General features: G+C 50.6%; 1 protein-coding gene across 2 annotated transcripts in view; it reads right to left on the bottom strand.

Annotated features, from left to right (window-relative positions):
• AGAP3 (ArfGAP with GTPase domain, ankyrin repeat and PH domain 3) overlaps window positions 1-17,766 on the bottom strand; it is a 152,079-nt gene extending 134,313 nt beyond the window's left edge. For both annotated transcript variants that reach the window (XM_049798296.1, XM_049798297.1), the window contains exon 1: window positions 17,375-17,766. In XM_049798296.1, the coding sequence (XP_049654253.1) occupies window positions 17,375-17,651 (277 nt within the window). In that variant the 5' untranslated portion in view covers window positions 17,652-17,766. The remainder of the gene's footprint in view (window positions 1-17,374) is intronic.
• Window positions 17,767-17,974: the final 208 nt, after the last annotated feature.

Raw genomic sequence — 17,974 nt, 5'->3', positions numbered from 1 at the left:
TTCACCAGACAGGGAGCCCATGGGTGCTCAGGGGTCCCTGCCCACCCGGCAGCAACCTCCAGCAACCTCCACCGGCAACAGCTCGGCAGCAGCGTGCGCACCTCCTGCAGCAAGCAACCGGCTGCTCTTTTCCCGTCATCTTGGATAATGAAAGCACTCGTGGGAAAATTTTACAGAGAAAATGGGGTTTGGCATGCTTTGTCTGAAGGGGTGCATGGCTTTATTTGGTTTTTCATTTGTTTGGGTTTTTTGTTGTTGTTCAGGTTTTTTACATTTTCATGACAATTTATCGGAGAGCCAAAAAGCCAATACTCTATAAAAAAAAAAAAAAAGACGACAATTCAGCTAAAAGACCTGAACTAGCTTAGAGGCTAGTAACAACCAAAATACCCAAAAAAGGGTAAGAAGTGGGAAGAAAGAAGAGGAAGCAGATGTCAATAAGATCTTGAACACAGGAAGTATCAAAAATTGGTATAGGAAGTTGAAGACTTCAGGAAAAAAAGTTTTTCAACAATGCTAAGTACAACAGGAAGCAGCTTTGCAAAATACGGTACCTCCACGCAGCTCCTGCGGGACAGACACAGCAGAAAATCTCTGCAGCAGATACCAGAGAGCAGAAGTGGTCTGTCAGTCCTCACACCAATGCCATTAAAGGAGCAGACTGAAATACTTGTAAAGAGTAAACGCAAAATATAAAGACAAATGCATAATTTCAAAACCATTAGCAAAAACAACAACAAAAAAGCCATTAAAACAATATAATTTTAAATTAAAAGGGCCAAACAACTTGAATGTAATGGTGTTAGAAAAAGCAAGTTCACAGAAAGGGTCACCTTCCTGCTTATGATAATTTTCAATAAATATTGAAATAATGGCGATATTCAAGAGCAACTGAAACAGAATGAAGTTACCTCAGTATCCAGAAAAGAGCACACAGACTCCCCCAAGTAACCATCAGCTATCTGGCTTGACATCAATCCCCCACAAAGTAAGGAGAAGGATTAAATGGATCTGATTTTTTTTAAAACAGAAATTCAACTTACAGATCCGATTTCATCTTCCAGGTGTTTAAAGCGTTGCTGATAAAGATAATTCTGTCTATATTTTCTTGAAAATGTGACTTATTACCATACAATATTCCCATTATAAATTAACCCTTTGCAAAGTCATTAATGATAAATGCAGTAAGAACTGGCTGAATGACTAGTCTCAAAAAACAGCCAGGAAGACTTCATGTTAATGGATAAGAGGATATCTAGTGACACTCTGGAGCCATCCTAGTGATGAGGGGAAGCTCCAGACAACTGGGAAAATGCTCTTGCTATGCCCATCTCTAGGATACCCAAGGTGGCAAATGCCAGAAACGTCTGGACAGCCAGCTCCACCCCAGCACCCCCCCACCAAGGACCACGGAGCACATCCTCTTGAAGGCCATTTCCAAACACATGAGGAACAAGCAGGTAACCAGAAACCATCGGTATGGATTTACCACGGCAGATCATTTACGATCAATCCGACTGCCTCACGAAACGGGTGGGCTGAGGAAACGCATGCTGGACAACCAGAGTAAGGATGGGCAGAAGCTGCCTGCACTGAGGGCAGCAATCAACGGCTCAATAACCAGCTGTCAGCCAGTAATGGGCAGAGCAGGCCACGGGTCAATACTGGGCTGATACCAGGCCATACCTTCATCGAACACCCATGTAATGGCAGAGTGCACCCCCAGCAATCTGCAAATAACGCTAACCCAGGAGGGGGCAGGTGGATATGCTGAACAAGAGCTTTAATGCACAAGTTCCATGATAAACTTGGACTGGGTGATGGGAAACCTCATGAAGCTCAGCATGCAGACATGCAGATGTCTGTGTTTGGGGCAGAAGGACTGCCGTGCAGCAGTGCCGGCTGGGAAGCTGCTGCCAGAGAAGAGCCTGGGGTCAAGGCGCATGCCAGGTTGAGTACGAGCCAACAGCACGTGCCCACAGCGAGGAAGGCAGACTACATCCCGGTCACATCAGGAAAAGCACGGTCAGCAGACTGAGGGAGTCCATCTTGTCTCTCTACTCAACACTGGTGAAGCTACAACAGTTTGGGGCTCCCCAGTTCAAGAGGGATGTTGAAAAAATGGTGAGGGTCCAACAGACGTAAATCAAGCCCCTCACTGCTTGGTAGACACGGTGACACTGAGGAGATGGGCTTCCTCAACCTAGCAAAGGGGAGTCAAAGGCGCAATGTAATAGTGGCCTTCAGCTACACGAAAGATATAGCTGAACCTTTCTAGAACAGCAACAGCAGACAGTGCAACAAGGGATACAAGCCACATGTCATGGCTTTGGACCACAAAGGCTAAATATTAGAAAAACTTCTCCACTAAGGGAGCAGCACCTGCAGAGACATGGTATGATTTCCATTCTGAAGAGCCTTCTAGACTCAGCCAGAGAAAGTCACAGCTGACCGATCTAGTGTTGGTGAGAGTCTGACTTTGAGCAGGCTGGACCAGAGATTTCCAGAGATCCAAACAACACTTCTCAGATGGTATGAATGAATCGGTACCAGACCTGATGCTATTCAATGCCTTCTCTATGTGACGCAATAATTCAAGTAAAAGTAAGATCATGGTTGAAAAACATCTGGTTGATGCTGTAACTTGGAGAATTGGAATAGGATGTGATCGAGTGATCCAAATCACTTTGCAAGCTGAGCCCATTCAGCTAAAGCATCTTTATGTACTGCCCAGCGCAAGGTGTTTTGACCAAGGGTTACCAGCCATCCCCATAGGATGGGGGCTCAAATCCTGGGAAAGGTTGAAAGGTTTGAGAAGATGAGCAGTTCATCATTAGTCCTCAATGCATTGCTGAAACACAAGAGCTAAATGATCCTCAGATACTTAAAAAGAACAATCAATACAGAAAGGAGATGGATTTACAGTAAATGTAGCTGTGGCTGAGTCAAATAACAGCATGTTGCCTATAGTCTGACTTTTCTTATTTTAAGAACATTGGGTAATGAAGAGCCATAAAAATTCTTTGAAGGCCACAATAAATGAACTCACAAAGAGACATTTAACGAGCATTATGCAATTAACTTTCCAAAAAGAACATCAAGAGATAATTGATTATAAAGTAAAAGTAAACTTTTCAGGGAATAACATTCAGGTAACAAAGTTTTATTTAGTCCGATCTAGAGTAAAAAAAATGGAACTTTAAACCAGATGAATGCAAATTAGAAATTAAATGCTAACTACTAGTAGCTAGAGGAATTAACAACTGAAACAACCAACTGAAGGAAACAGTGGATTGGGCACCATTGCAACATGTTGCCCAGGGAGGGTGTGAAACCCCCATCCCTGGAGGTTTTCAACACCTTCTCAGCTGGACAAAGCCCTTTGCAACCTGCTTGGCTGGCAATGCCGACCTCATGTTGAGCAGGACTGCTTGTTGCACTAGTGACCTCCCAAGGCCCCTTCCAACAGGGACAGGTCTGACATTCTCCACCTCTTGATGTTTTTCATTCCAACCTACATGTTTGTCCAGGAAACGCTTCAGCCAAACAATTTATTAAGCTAAATAGCGGGGTAATAATGCGAGTTTTATTAGCTCACAATACACGGCAAAATAATTGAACAGACACTCCAGTATTGAATTCTGTGTTTAAAAAAGAAAACCCACAAAACCCAGTTGACTGAGCTCAACATACTTTTAGGCATTTTCTCCTCGCAAGAGGAATATACTTTAGTCTCACCCCTCTCATGCTCTCAGCCCTCACCTCTCACCATCACAATTTCCTCATGCTCTTCCATCGCAAGCTCACTGAACATCTCACCGCAGCCACGTTGCACAATCCTCTCTCCAACAACCCACTTTCAAGCCTGGGCTCCTGAGCAGAAGGGGTTGGACAGATTGTCCCACACCCATTTCTTACTTGCACCAGGCCACATGCCATCTTGTCCTCCAATTTTATCTTAGACTCTCTCCAACTTAATTTCCATGTCTTACAGTCTACCAAAGTATCCTTCACCAAAGAAATCTGTCAGGAGGAGGCAGAGCAGAAAAAAGACTGTCCACAAGTTCTCATGAGGTATCGGAGGAAGGACAGCAAACTATAAACAAAAGACTCCACCAAGGCAGACATTACTAAAGTCCATAGGCAAGATCTTACTGGAGGCAAATCCACAAGGGGGGAAAAAAAAAAAAAAAAAAAAAAATTACAGAAAGCTGGCAAGTCCTCAAAGCAATGGTACTAATGGCACAAACAGAAATTATACCAGTGCAAAGCAGTAACAAGTGTGGTAGGATGGTAGGACACCAACTTGGCTAACTCACATGAGCTCCTCATTGGTCTCAGGCACAGGAAGGCACGCATGTGGAAAGTGGAAATTAGGTCAGATTAATAAGGATAAATACAAAAGAGTGGCATCAGCACAACAGACTGAACTCCAAACAGCTACACAAAGAGTAAGAGGCAACTAGCAAAAAACAGCAAAGACAAGAAGCAATTCTCATGTACATTAGTAATCAATGTAACAACATATTGGTCTGTTACTCAGGGGACAGAAAAGGCAATTGAGGAAATTATACTGAGGACAAAGTGTTTTATGCCTTTTTGCATAAGTCTTCACTATAAACAGCAAAGAGGTGTCTAGCACAAAAAGTAGTGGCCAAAGAGTATACCTAAGCTTTCAATAAAAAATGCAATGTCAGATTTTGATTAAACTGGCTCTGGAATATTTAATTGTCTGGAGCAACCATGAAAGAGCTCAAGCCCTGAGAGCTCTCAGCTGATGGAAGGCAACTGCACTGAAAAAGGGAAGAGTAGTGCCCACCTCTAAAAACAAACAGAGAAGCTAAGAACTCACAGATCACTCTGATTCAAAACATTAAAAAAAAGCAACAGCAGCAACAACCTGTAAGTCCCTGCAAGACAAGGCAAGCATTGGTACATATGGACTTATAAGGAACAAATGGTGTCTAACCAACGTCAGTTCCTTCTGCAATAGGGTAACAGACCTTCAGCACAGCAGAGAAGCAGATGTTAAGCATCATACATTAAGTAATGTTCCTGACTCTGTTTCACACAGTATTTTCAAAATTAATTTAAGGAAGGATAAACCTAGTACAGGCTCAGAACAATACTGATTTGATAACTGTTCTGAGAATATTTATCAAAGATAACCATACAAATTGAAATGAATATCAACTTGGATTGGGCAAGGTTTCTCCTAGGTTCAGCTCTGTTCAATATGCTTATTAACCAACCAGATGATGGAAGAAAGTATGCTTATTAAAATTGCAGGTGGCATGAAACTAAGAGTAACTGCAAGGATTAGAATCCTAAATGGCTTTGTCAAATTTGTCTAAAAGGGATTAAATTCCAGAGGGGCAGTTGTGAGGGTCTGCACTTACGCAGCATTAATTCTTTGCCCAAGAACATGGCAGAGAGCTGTAGAATAGTTAGCAACTCTTCAGAAAAGGATCTGGGAGTCAAAGCAGATCACAAAACCAACAGCAGTCAGCAATACTGTATTTCTAAGAAAAGGCAACCACTGTGTTGAATCATATGAACAGAAACAAGCCTGCAGAAGTCCTGCTTTGTGCTTTTCTTCCAGCACTGGCTCAGTGCTGCATCCAGCCTTGGGCACCACTTTTCAAGGGGGACGTGATCAAGGGGAGAGAGTCCAGAGGAGCATGAAGATGAACAGAGGACCAGAAAATGTCATGGACAAAGAGCTGAAGTTATTAAGCCTGAAGAAGAGGATTCTGCCACAGTTTTCAAGTATGGAAAGAGGCTGCTGCAAAAAGGAAGGGAACGATCTGTTCCCTTTGTCCTCAATAAGTGGCTGAAATTGGGAGCAAAAAAGATTCAGGTTAAACTTTCTAAGGAAAAAGATGGTTAAACACTGGAAGAGATTTCACAGAATCCTAGAATAGTTTGGGTTGGAAGGGACCTTCAAAGATCATCCAGTCCAACCCTCCAGCCGTAGGCAGGGACATCTTTCACTATAACAGGCTGCTCAAAGCCCCATCCAGCCTGGCCTTCAACACTTACAGGGATGGGACATCCACAGCCTCTCTGGACAACCTGTTCCAGTGCCTCACCACCCTCATTGTACAACATTTCTTCCTTATGTCCAATCTAAACCTACTGTCTTTCCGTTTAAAACTGTTGTCCCTTGTCCTGTCACTACAGGCCCTGGTAAAAAAGTTTCTCCCCATCTTTCCTGTAGGCCCCCTTTAAGTACTGAAAGGCCACAATAAGGTCTCCCTGGAGCCTTCTCTTCTCCAGGCTGAACAACCCCAACTCTCTCATATTTTCTTCATAGGAAAGTCGTTCCAGTCCTCTGTTCATCTTTGTGGCCTCCTCTGGACCCACTCCAACAGGTCCATGTCTGTCTTGCACTGTGGACCCCACAGCTGGACACAGTGCTCCAGGTGGGGTCTCAGGAGAGCAGAGTAGAAGGGCACAATCCCCTCCTTCGACCTGCTGGCCACACTGCTTTGGATGCAGCCCAGGATACAATCGGCTTTCTGGGCTGCAAGCACCCATTACCAGCTCATGTCTCATTTTTCATCTACCAGTATCCCCAAGTCCTCCGCAGAGCTGCTCTCAATCCATTCATCCCCCACTCTGCACTGGTACTGGTGATTGCCTTGACCCATGTGCAGGACCTTGCACTTGGCCTTGTTGAACTCCATGAGGTTCACAGGGGGCCCACCTCTCAAGCCTGTCAGGGTCCATCTGGATGGCATCCCTTCCCTCTAGCCCATCAGCTGCACCACTCAGCTTGATGTCATCTGCAAACTTGTTGAGGGTGCACTCAATCCCACTATGTGTGTCATTAATAAAGATATTAAATAGTATTGGTCCCAGTGGGACACCACTCGTTACTGGTTCCTATTTGGACATTGAGCCGTTGACTGTAACTCTTTGGACGCAGCCATCCAGCCAATTGCTTACCTACCTAATAGTCCATTCGTCAAATCCATCTCTCTCCAGTCTTCTGGGAAGGCTTCAGATGTACTGTCACTGACAGTCTTTTAAAAGCTGGTTAGACAAACATTTCTCAGGAAGGACAGACATCTTGACCCTAGGCAGGAAGGTCGGTAAATGATGTCCCATTGCCCTTTCCCATCTCACCGGGCGATTGCACAAGGTTGTTCCTGCCTCACATGCAGATTCTGGGCTCTTCTGGATACTGCCAGCTACTCTTCAGGAACCTAACTGGCCACGACACCTTGTCCCTGTTGGTCCCAGCAATTCTTTTACTCTCTTGGTTCTCCTGGTAGTTCTCTACTGGTTCTTTCACCAGCCTCAAAAAGATCGTCCTTACCCCTCACCTTCAGTTGTCCTACGTTTTTCATGTGTCTCACATGGCTCTGCCCATAGCACTTTCTTTTCTCTCTTCATGCTTCTTCTAGCTAGCCTTATGTTTTAATTTAATACCATCTCTCAGCTCTATGTTGATGATTCATAGTTCTGCCTTTCTATTCCTGGACTGTCTACTGTCCAAAATGAAGTCTCAGCTTATTTTCCCCTCCAGCATTTCAAGTGTGTACCCACAAGCCCAAGCTCAACATGATTAAAGAGAGCTGTTACTAATCCCAGCTTTGTCCCCCCTTACCCCAAGCCCTTGCTGCTCGATGCCTGGGGACATCACTTAGATCCTGTCTGAGAGTTGAGGACACAATTCAGACAGGGAACAGAGTTCATGGACCTAACTCTCCTCTTCTCTCCATATCCTTCTTGCCCCTAAAGCCCTACAGAGCTACACAAATTATAGTCCCTGAAATACAGCCTTTATCACCTGGCCGCACAGTCAAAGACCCCAGGCTTCCACTCTGCATCAATCACTATTGCACCCTTCCCCCAAAAATTGTCTACAACATGTAAAATCGTGCCTCATCCATATTCAGTCAGAATGCTGCTGCTAAAATTATTTTCTTAACCTCTCTTTCTTAAGCAGGCCAACCCTCCCTTTGAATCCCCCCTCTGGGTCCTCCTCTTCTGTCATGTCAACTGCAAGATGCTTGTCTTCACCCTCCCAAACTACTCATACGTTAACAACTATCCTTCCTTTGCTGCTGAAGAGCTGACTGTTCTCCCTCCCAAACTATGACAGCAATCTCCACTTCCCAGCTGCTAAATTTCAAGCAAACACCTCTCTATTTTCTCCCATTTGTACTTCATGTTTGAAAAAGAGCTCTCTGTAAACAACCTGAAATCCACTTTATTACCCTCTTTCAAATTGCTCCTTAAAGCTCTCCTGTGCCTCTGTACTCACCAGAAACATCAAAACCAACACAGGTTAGATGACTGCCATATTAAGACCATGCCCACAATACAGGCCATGCTGTCCCACTGTCTCTGTGCGCTCCCTACTTGGTCATCCGCATCTGCCCCTCATTTTTAAATAAACTACAAGACCTCTGCGGCAGGGTTCTCTTTGTCCTGTGTTCTCACAGCATCTTCTGCAGGAGGAACCTGATCAGATAAGGCTCCAGGGTGTGACTGTAATGAAAAAAACAGTAACAGAAGCAGCAGACTCACACCTAACCGTTCCCACACAGAAGAGCCATAGTGCTTTCAACCCTGCAGCACCCATCACCCGCCGGAGACAGCACCAGCCCTGGCCACCCGCCCGCCAGCCAGCAGCGCTGCTTCGTTCATGGATTTGCACTCCATTTGCCCCCATTCACTCATCTGGAGACTGGGGAAGGGACATGCACTTGCTAGAGGCTGATCTGAAGGTCAAAACCCTTTCCATTAAGCACAGGAGTCACTGCTGGGCTAAATATCAAAAGCTGTCGAAAAAACAACAGCAGGAGGCAAGTGAGCGACAAACATGCTATAGTGAGCAAGTGTCAGGGGCTGACAGCCCCTGTTATCCATTGCAGCAAGTTGAGACACGAGATGATGAATCCAAAGCCGGTGGCTCCCAACCCTCCAGGACTACAGCATCAGCACAACAGGACCGGGATTTCGGACGCAGCAGCCAGCAACCAGTTAGCTGTAACTGAGGCACAGTGCCCTTGATGACTGAGTGGATTTCATCACCACACAGATCACATGGAAGGAACAAGATCTCACACATAACCCCGGGCAAGAACTTCCAGAGTGACTCACGCAAGCCAGAGGTTCCAGTGCTGAGATGCAGCCCCACGGCAGCGAGCCACTGAGGACAGATGTAAATGTCCTTTTCCATCCATGTGGCACAAGCTGAGTCGCTCTGCTCTGTCTAGATATCTATTTCCTTGGGATTTGTAGGAATTCCGAAGCAGAAGGGTTTACCAGGTTTGGTTGAAACTGGACAGCAGGTCTGAAAGTTACTGGGGCAGAAGAGGCAAGCAGACTCAGAAGGACACGCCTTAATCATACAAACCTCCTTTCAGTAGGGAAGCAGGCTAAAATTATCTTGATTTTTAGCCTTCCTGCCTCAGAAGACTCCTTGCTCTCACTACAACACTCCAGAAAATCCATCTGAATAGGCACACCCCAGCTTCAGTGCTGCTAGTAGTGATGCTCCGAGCATTGCAGGAGGAGGTAGAAGGAAATTAAGACCACAGTTGCCTTTTTCATGCAGGACACTGTAGGCAGAAATAAAACTGATGTGATTTGTTCACTCCATGCAGCTGCTATACAGGAGACTCTGGCTTGCAGAAGGTCCTGGAGGAGGGTTTAAAAAAATCAGACACAAAAGTAGGAAGGTGGGATCATGAAGAGAAAAGGACTCCTTCTGCCCAGGGAGGGATGCAATAGAAGCATGATGGTATTACTGAGGTGCTCATCAAGATTAAAAGCTCTGATCATAGGCACATTGCTGGGGCAGCTCTTGTATCCCTCAATTTCTAGCAGTTAGGCTTTTGTTTCAGCCCATTGCTGCTTCTTTGAACTCACAGCTATTGCCCACACCCCTCTCCCATTCACCGCCAGCTAAGAGAGTGACTGGGATTTCAGCTCAAGGGCTGCCACCCCATCGCCCAGGGGCACCAGAAACACCCAGTCTTCCCCAGGGACGTCTTCTGATGAGGAGAAAAGGTGGGACCCATTTCACATCAGCCAGCCCATCTGGAAACACAGCTTAAGGTCCAGATCAGACATAATCTAAACCTAGTTTGGCCATCCAAATTAACCAAAAGTCCTGTCACCAGCTTTGAACAGCCAGCCTGGATGCACAAACGCCTTTAATCCTCATCTTGTTGAAACTCCAGAGGAGGCAAGAGCCCAGCGCTGCCCAAGACTTGAAGGTCTCTGAGCAGAAAGCAGACGCGCTCCATCAGTTAGGTATTCACAGAGCAATTGCCAAAAACTAACCACACTCAAGTTTCTCCTACTGGGTCCTCACCAAAGCAAGCCACGGCCACTCCAGCCCAAGCACAGAAGGAAAGAGCAAGCAACAATCCTGGCCACAAACGGAGGTCTTGCCCTGCACCAAATGCAGAGGCAGCTCCCGGGGACAGGGTCCCCGCAGCCATCCCTATTCTGACAGAGGACCGGGCAGCTGCCCATCAGCAGGACGTCGCTGCTTGGAGCGCCGGTCGGTTGCAGGACTGTCCCTGAACAAGCAAAAGACTCTGTGCAAGCAAACTGCAAAACTGCCTGCTGGGAGAACTCATGAGAGCTATGAGTTTATGTTGGGTCAAGGAAGACTGAACAAGCCAAGGGAAGAGAGCCACCAAGGACTAAACAACACACAGAAACCACACCGAGCTCAGGAAGACCTGCCAACGTCTGGCAAAACACTTGGAGAAAGCATCCCTTAAACAGGCACTGGTTCCCACACTCCTCCCCAGGCGTTTGACTTGTGCTGCTGTCATGGTCAGGATATTTAGCAAACAGACCTTTGCTGTAAGCTGTCTCACACAAGCTCAGAATCAGCAAAATATAGGTCCATTTTGCCTTCCCCCCCCAGCCCTGACTATGCATTACTGCCTCCTCGCCTGTGCCCACACTCGCATTCATACAGTCGCACCATGCGCCTGGTGAACAACTGAAAACTGGTCCAACCAAACCCCAGTGCAAACCTCAGTTTCTACCAGAGCAGTTCCCTGATCCAGCTCACCATGAGCAACCCATGCTGGCAAAAGGGAGGGCAGGCAAGGAGCTGCCAGGTGGGAAGAGTTGCATTGCCCCTTCTAGCAGCAACCGCCCTTGTGTCAGATTGAGGTAATTGTGAAACTGCAGCCACAGAATTCTCCAATGCTCTCACTGAGACCACATCCAAATCCCATTCTTGCCCTGCGGCGTACCTCCATGTCCTCAACTCTTCCTCTTTAGCCACAATGTCAGAGTTCTTGCCCCTGCAGCACCAGAAACCTTCCCTTCCCTCACCATGGCACCTGCAACTTCATCCTTCTCGGTCTTCAGCTGTCAAGACCATCCGCCAGTCTTCCTGCTCCAGCTTCATCATCTCCCCCAACTAACTCCTGTCAATCACAGCATCAAGCAGCTTCTTTTTTTGATTTTCCGACTCTTCCACAAGACTTTGTTCTTGAGTTGTAAGCTCTCATCTGACAAAGGTGGCTCCAGATGATTGGGGCCACAATATAAAACTTTGTAAAAAACAGTGGATGTATTTGTCCAAGCATGCTATGGGCCTCCTCCAGCCGTGTTTCTGCTCTGCCCATCGCTCTCTCAGGGCCAAGGTCTCCCCTCACACCAGGACCTGCTCCGGGACTCTCCCCATGCACATATTTCTGCTTGTGCCACTCACACCAGGCATCAGCTCTGGGAGATGCTGAGCAGCATCAGCCCTACCAAGCCCTCGCCAGGCAAGGACTCACGCTGTGTTAGGGGACCCAAGGCTTTTCCTTGCCAGCACGTAAGGCAGGCAGCTCAAAAAGCGCTTCCAAGTACCCTCAGGAGTCTCTCCTAGGAGTCTTTGCCCTGAGACCCCAGCACCCCTCATCCAAACAAAACAAAGCCTGTGATCAGAACATTTGCCCAATCTCTCATTTTTGTGTTCTTTTAACCACCTTTGCACTTAATTTCCAGCAAAGCTCGAGGCTACAGTGGCAGAGGAGTCCTGCCCCGATCCGGCACGCAGAAGGGGCAGCACGGCAGAAGACACGCAGCCCTCCGGGATGCCCGGCTCCAGCTCCGGGAGTAGAGAAGCACTGATGGCTCTGAGGTTTTCTGCTCTTGGAGGAGACGGAGCACAGCTCCTCACACCACACCCCGCCACTGTTCCCTGTGGTTTCCAAGCCTTCGGGAACTTACAGGCACACATAAACAGGGCAATTCTGCAGAGGTCATGGAATTAGCAGGAAAAAGCTAGCTAAGCAGAACAGTCTCCTTCCCAAAGGGTGTAATTTACTTGAGGCTGATTCAGCTGAGCAAGGACATGCTGGCAAACCCTATGCGGGGCCTGGCAGCACTGGGCTCCCCAGAACCAAGGCAGGACACTGGGAGGACTCCAGTGAGCTTCATTCTTGTCTTCCTCAAGAAGGTAGTGCATCAATAGCAACTCCTGCCTCCGATTTTGCTTTGTGAATCAAAGTAACCTCATTAATTGGTACAAGCAGCTTTAAAAACAAAAATGCCCAGTATCAAAGGACTACTTACTCTTAGAAAGAAATGCAAAAAAAAAATCCAGAACATTGGAGATGCATGTTGAAAAAAATTACGCTAATTATTAACAGCAAGATGGCTAATAACGGAGAAAAACTCCTAAGGTTGCAAGGCCCTAGACTGTAACTGTATCTCAAATATCTGCCTTAACCAGATGCCTTAGATCTAGCTGATTGGGAAAAGGCTAAAATTCTGGGGTGAAAGTGTTCCTACCAAGTGACCCAACAGTCCATTCTGGTCTTAAACCCACCAAAACAGCTGGGACCTGGAGCAAAGCCAACATTCAAAGGCAACTCCTGCCCAGCAAAAGCCAGATGCAGAGCCACAGTTAACTGCCAGTCTGCTATCAGCAGATCATTCTCCGGGGCTTTTTTCATCCTGTGCTTCTGCCAGAGAAGCAACAGCTGAAAAATGTAGAGGAAAGCTTTTCCAAACTAATCTCAGTTCTTAAAATGCAGAAAGGAACCAAATCGAGTTTAGAAGTGTGTTGGAGGGGTGTGAAAGGACAATAAATGGAAAAAACACACACTCCGGGTAAATCTCTGACTACCCTCATTCAAACAGAGAGATTCTTGCTCCTGCTATCTGGCCACCAACTCCTCTCGCCATGGCTGACAACTTTCTCCAAGCTTTTCCTGAACACTGAGCCTTTAGGTGGGCTGCAAGACGTGCACGACAGCTAAAGTCAAGAAAAAATTCCTATGATCTGACAAAAGCTCTGTTGAGGGATCTCACCTATCTTCCACCTCCTCTCTCCTGGCCTTTGTTACTTTACGCACACAGAAGACCTCAGTGTAACCATCTTCTCAGCCCCGCACTGTGATCATCCTCCCGCATCTCCACCTTCCCGGCTCACTCTCTCCTGTGTGTCCATGGATCCACGCTGGCTCCTGCTGTCCCATGTAACTCGCAGTCCCCCTCCTGCGCATCCCTCAGGTAATTCTCTACACCATCGGCATCATTCTCCCTGCCTAGAACCCGTGTTTTGGTCACTTCTATGAAAGAAATTAAGTGCTGTGCAATTACTGTTCTAATTACAAATTCTATTAATATAATTCTGTATATAGTCTGTTCCAGACTAACATAGTTAGAGGTCACATTTATTACAAGCAGGGGTTGTACCAACCTCAGAACTAAAGTTGCATATCATTTTGCTTTATGCACATATAAAATCTTTTACAGAGCTCAGCAGCTTGCAGCAGTCTCTGAAATTTGGCAGAGAAACAAGCCTGGGATGAGGGAAACGCTTTTTGCTAGCCCCCTGAAAATCTGTCCAAATTTGGCGGTTAGAAACTACTGAAAACCACCGGGTCCTGCCTATGATTCAGCTGACACTGGCCACCAGCCAAACCCACCGCCTTCCCCAGCCCTGGGTGCCCAACAGCCTTCTCTTCTGCCACAGCCTCTAAGCAAAGCTCCAGCTACAAGGAGGAGACCAAAATAAAGCAGATTTCCCTTTCCTCCCACAGCGACACTCAACAACACCTCTGTCCGGGCCCGGGAGAGGCTGACTGGCGAGCAGCCGCAGGCTCCGTCCGCACACCCCTTTTGCCCGGTGTTTGACTCCAAGCTCTTTTCGTTCCTCCTTGGGAAAAGGCTCCTTCTCCTCAACCCAGCAGGGCTACCAGGGCTCTCAGCTGCAGCAGCCTACCCAACACCCGCTCTATCTCCCTCCTTGGCAATGCTGTCTGCAGCACGAGCCACAAAACCACAAGGTTTCTGTACAACACACCTTCTGCTAACGCCTCCCTCTCCTACCCGCCAACACTGCTCCAAAGGTGAAAACCTGCACGGAAGCAATGGCAACCCCAGCTCTGGCTGGAGGGTGGATGGCTCGGGCACACCACTACCGCTGCGGAAAGCAACTGGCCCCTGCCTTTTTCCCTTTTAAAAATAAAGGAATTGCCTGCAGAAAAAGAATCTGGTAAGAGGACGTGAGCAAGTCTTGCAATATCCTGCACTCAGTGTTAGGAAGTTGAATTTGGGATTTCACTGACAACTTCCATAACAGATTTTAGGACCAGAAGCAGTCGTTACAGTCACACAGTCTGATCTTTGGATCCAGAACATAAACAAATCAACAAATTAAAACCCTCTTCCAGCAATTTCTGTATCAAGCCCAAAACACACAGTTTAGAAGGATATTCCCTTCCAGACTCAGGTGCTTCAAGAAACAATAACATCTCCAGCAAAACTCTTCCAGTGGTTAATTACCCCCACCATTAATCCAGTCTCTCACACACACCTGGTAACATATTGCCTGTAACTGCACAATCACAGTGCACTTTTCACCAGGATCACGATTTAACCCTGTGCCTAGCAAGTAAGCGGGGAATGCAGCCAAGATAAGGAAATCTGTGGGATTCCTGCTCCGCCAAATCCACAGCTGGAAAGAAAGGAGGGAGGAGGCAGGGAAGGGCTAGAAGAGAGAGGACGGGTCTGTGACTGGAGCAGGCAAAGCCCCCAAGGAGACGTCCCCTCCAGCCCCGTCACACAGCCCTGCATGATGCCAAGCAAGGTCCGCCATGGCCACCCACTAGCGTGCTGGTCACTCTTCACGCCTCATCTTCAGGTTAAATGAGACAGCTGCCATCCAGCTTTGGGAAGCCCTGACCGCTTGCAGCTGCGTGTGAAAGAATTTTGTTTTCACGCCTGCCTTTGAGCAGCAGGAGAAAACACGCACCACGAGTGACGTTGCTAAGAGACGCACCTAAACGCCAACGTGCTCCCCATCAGCTTACCCATGCTCAAGTGGTGCAGGACGGGACGCGGGTGGGCAGCGGCAGGCAAGGACAGACAGTGGCTGGGGAGGGACACACACACCCGACACCCAGGGGAGCGGCTCTACGTCCCCGCCGTAGAGGGAGGGAGATGAGGGGCAGGGACGCGGGGAGCCTGGGAGGGTTGGCCAGCCATGCTCTGCCTGCGGAGGTGGCCCTATGAGCGACTCAGGAGTAACAGCCAGGTTTCCTACAGCAGTATTTCAGTTGGTAGCTTCTCTGTCCCACAACACGGGAATCACAAGCAGGATCAGACCACGTCATCACAATTACCAGTCCCTCGGGTCTTCCACTGCAGCCGGCATCAGAGGCACGAACAAGGAAGAGCTGCAGGAGCCCCATGGGAACAGATGCGCGATGGTCTTCCCCCACCAGGACCACCCCGACCTCCCCAGCCAGAGGCTGGCTGGAGCCCCGGTGCGCAGGGCTGAGGCACTGCCGTGGCCTGTGCCAGCCCTGGGCACTCCCACTGATCTCCACGACAAATCCCTTCCCTCTTCACTTCATTAAATTCCATTAATTCAATGGCATTCTGTGGCAGGAGACCTCACAGAGCAGTCAGAGAAGTGGAAAAAAGCCTCCTCCTTTTATTGGTTTTACATTTGCCCGGTTCACGATCCCACCGAGCACCCTTTGTCCTTGCACCGCAAGACCAATGAACCAAATTCTGGAACTTACATTCCCTGACCATGCAATCTTTTAGACTTTTGTCACAGTCCCTCTTACTTCTTTCCAAAGAAACCACCCCCAAAGACTGAAGTGGGACACAGGTGCTTCAAGAAGAGCTCCAGGGAAGCCGTCCGGCCCAGACTGCCACCCCCGTGCAGCGTCACCTGCCGCTGAGGCCGGTACCGCGTGCTCCCTGCCTGCGCCCGCTCTCCAAAACCAGTCCCGCGTGCCACCCGCAGCGACGTTCCTGGCATGAGTTAGCGGGAGCGGACCCGAGCACACTGCCAAAATCGAGACGAGACAACAAAAACCACGGCGGGGAAACGGCAACACTCAACAAGCCACCGAGCCAAATCGGGATACCTCGCACAGACCAAATGGCACCTGTGGCCCCAAGGCTTTCTCTGCTAAGGGGCAAAGCCCGGCTGCAAAAGCCTGAAGGTTTAGGATCACCAAAGCCAGCCAGAGGGACAGTTTGGCCAGCCCGTGGGCCGCCTAGCACCGGCCTCAGGGCAGAGCCGTGACTCCTTCCCCCTTCCCTCCTCCATCCCCCCTTGCTCGGCTCCAGCTCAGCCTTTCAGCTCCGAGTTCCTTGGGCCAGGACTGCAATTTTCTGCCTTTTGAATTTCAGAAGGCTTCGGCGTGTCACGCACCCCGCCGGATTTCATTGCCCGCCGATGCCAAGGGCAGGTCCCCTCGCACGCAAAGCTCGGCTCCCCAGCCCGCAGCTCCCCTGTGCGAAGAGCAAAGGCGACCGTCCTCCCGCCCTGTGCGGGCTGCCGGGCCGCGACCACCGCCGCTGCAGGCCGCGGCGTCGGGCCGGGACCCCCGGGGCCGGGGGCAGAGAGGGGCGGCTGCGGAGTGCACACCCCCCCCCCCAACCACCACAACCACCTCCCGCCCGGCGCCTGCAGCCCCCCCGGGCCCGAGCCCAGCCAGGCCCCGAACGGCTCCCGGCAGCGGGGGCGGGGGGACACGCCGCGCCCCGCAGGCCCCGGCCCGCCTCGGCGCAGGCCGCGGCCCGGCCCCGCCGGCTCCGGCCACCCCCGCGGGCCGGCGCTGCCGCTTCCCGCCGCTGCTGCTGGGGGCCCGCCGGGCAGCGCGGCCGGGCCCGGCCCGGCGAGCGGCGGGGCGGGCAGGGCTCCAGCCGGGCCCCGCGGGCAGGCAGCGGGCGAGGCCGCCGCCCCCGGCGGGCACCGGGAGCAGGTGCAGCGGCCGGCGGGGGACAATGGGCAGCGGCGACGGCCCGGCCCGGCCCGGCCGGGTTCGGCGCGGCGCGGTCGGGGCCGGCGCGGCCCGTCCCGGTTCGGTTCGGTTCGCCCCGTCCCGGTTCGGTTCGCCCCGGTTCGGCCCGTCCGCCTCACCCTCGATGGAGATGACGTGCTCGCGGATCTGGCTCTGCAGCGCCAGGTCCTCCACGCGCTCGATGAGGTCGTAGATGGCGTAGATGTTGGGGTGCACCGACTCGAAGCGCCCGATCTCGGCCCGGATCGCCGCCGAGTTGGAGAGCCCGAACTGGGGCGGCGGCGGCCCGCCGGGCTGCGGGCCCGAGGGGCCGGGCACCGGCACCGGCACCGGCCCGCCCGGCGCCGCCAGGCTCTGCTGCTGCGGGCTCTGCCCGGGCCCGCCCTGGAAGTTCATGGCGGCGGCGGCGGGGCCGGCGGTCAGCGGCGCGGAGCCGCCGGCAGCCGCTGCATGGCCGCGCTCTGCGGGCTCCGCCGCTCTGCGGGCTCTGCCGCCCCCGCCCCGCCGCCCGCTCCGCTCCGCGCCGCGCCGCCGGCAGCGCGCCCCGCGTCACGCACCGCCCCCGCCCCGCCCGCGCCCGCGTCACGCCGGCGGGCGCGGGACCGGCCCCGGGGCGGGGCGGAGGGGGGGGCCGCGCCGCCGGCGGGGGGGGGGGGGGGGGGCACGACCCCGCTGCGCCCCGGCACGGCCCCTGCCCGCCCGGCCCCACGCGTGGCCCC

Source organism: Accipiter gentilis, chromosome 4 (assembly GCF_929443795.1).
Source record: "Accipiter gentilis chromosome 4, bAccGen1.1, whole genome shotgun sequence".
In the NCBI taxonomy this organism is placed as follows: Eukaryota; Metazoa; Chordata; class Aves; order Accipitriformes; family Accipitridae; genus Astur; species Astur gentilis.
This window is presented reverse-complemented; position numbering and strand designations above follow the sequence as displayed.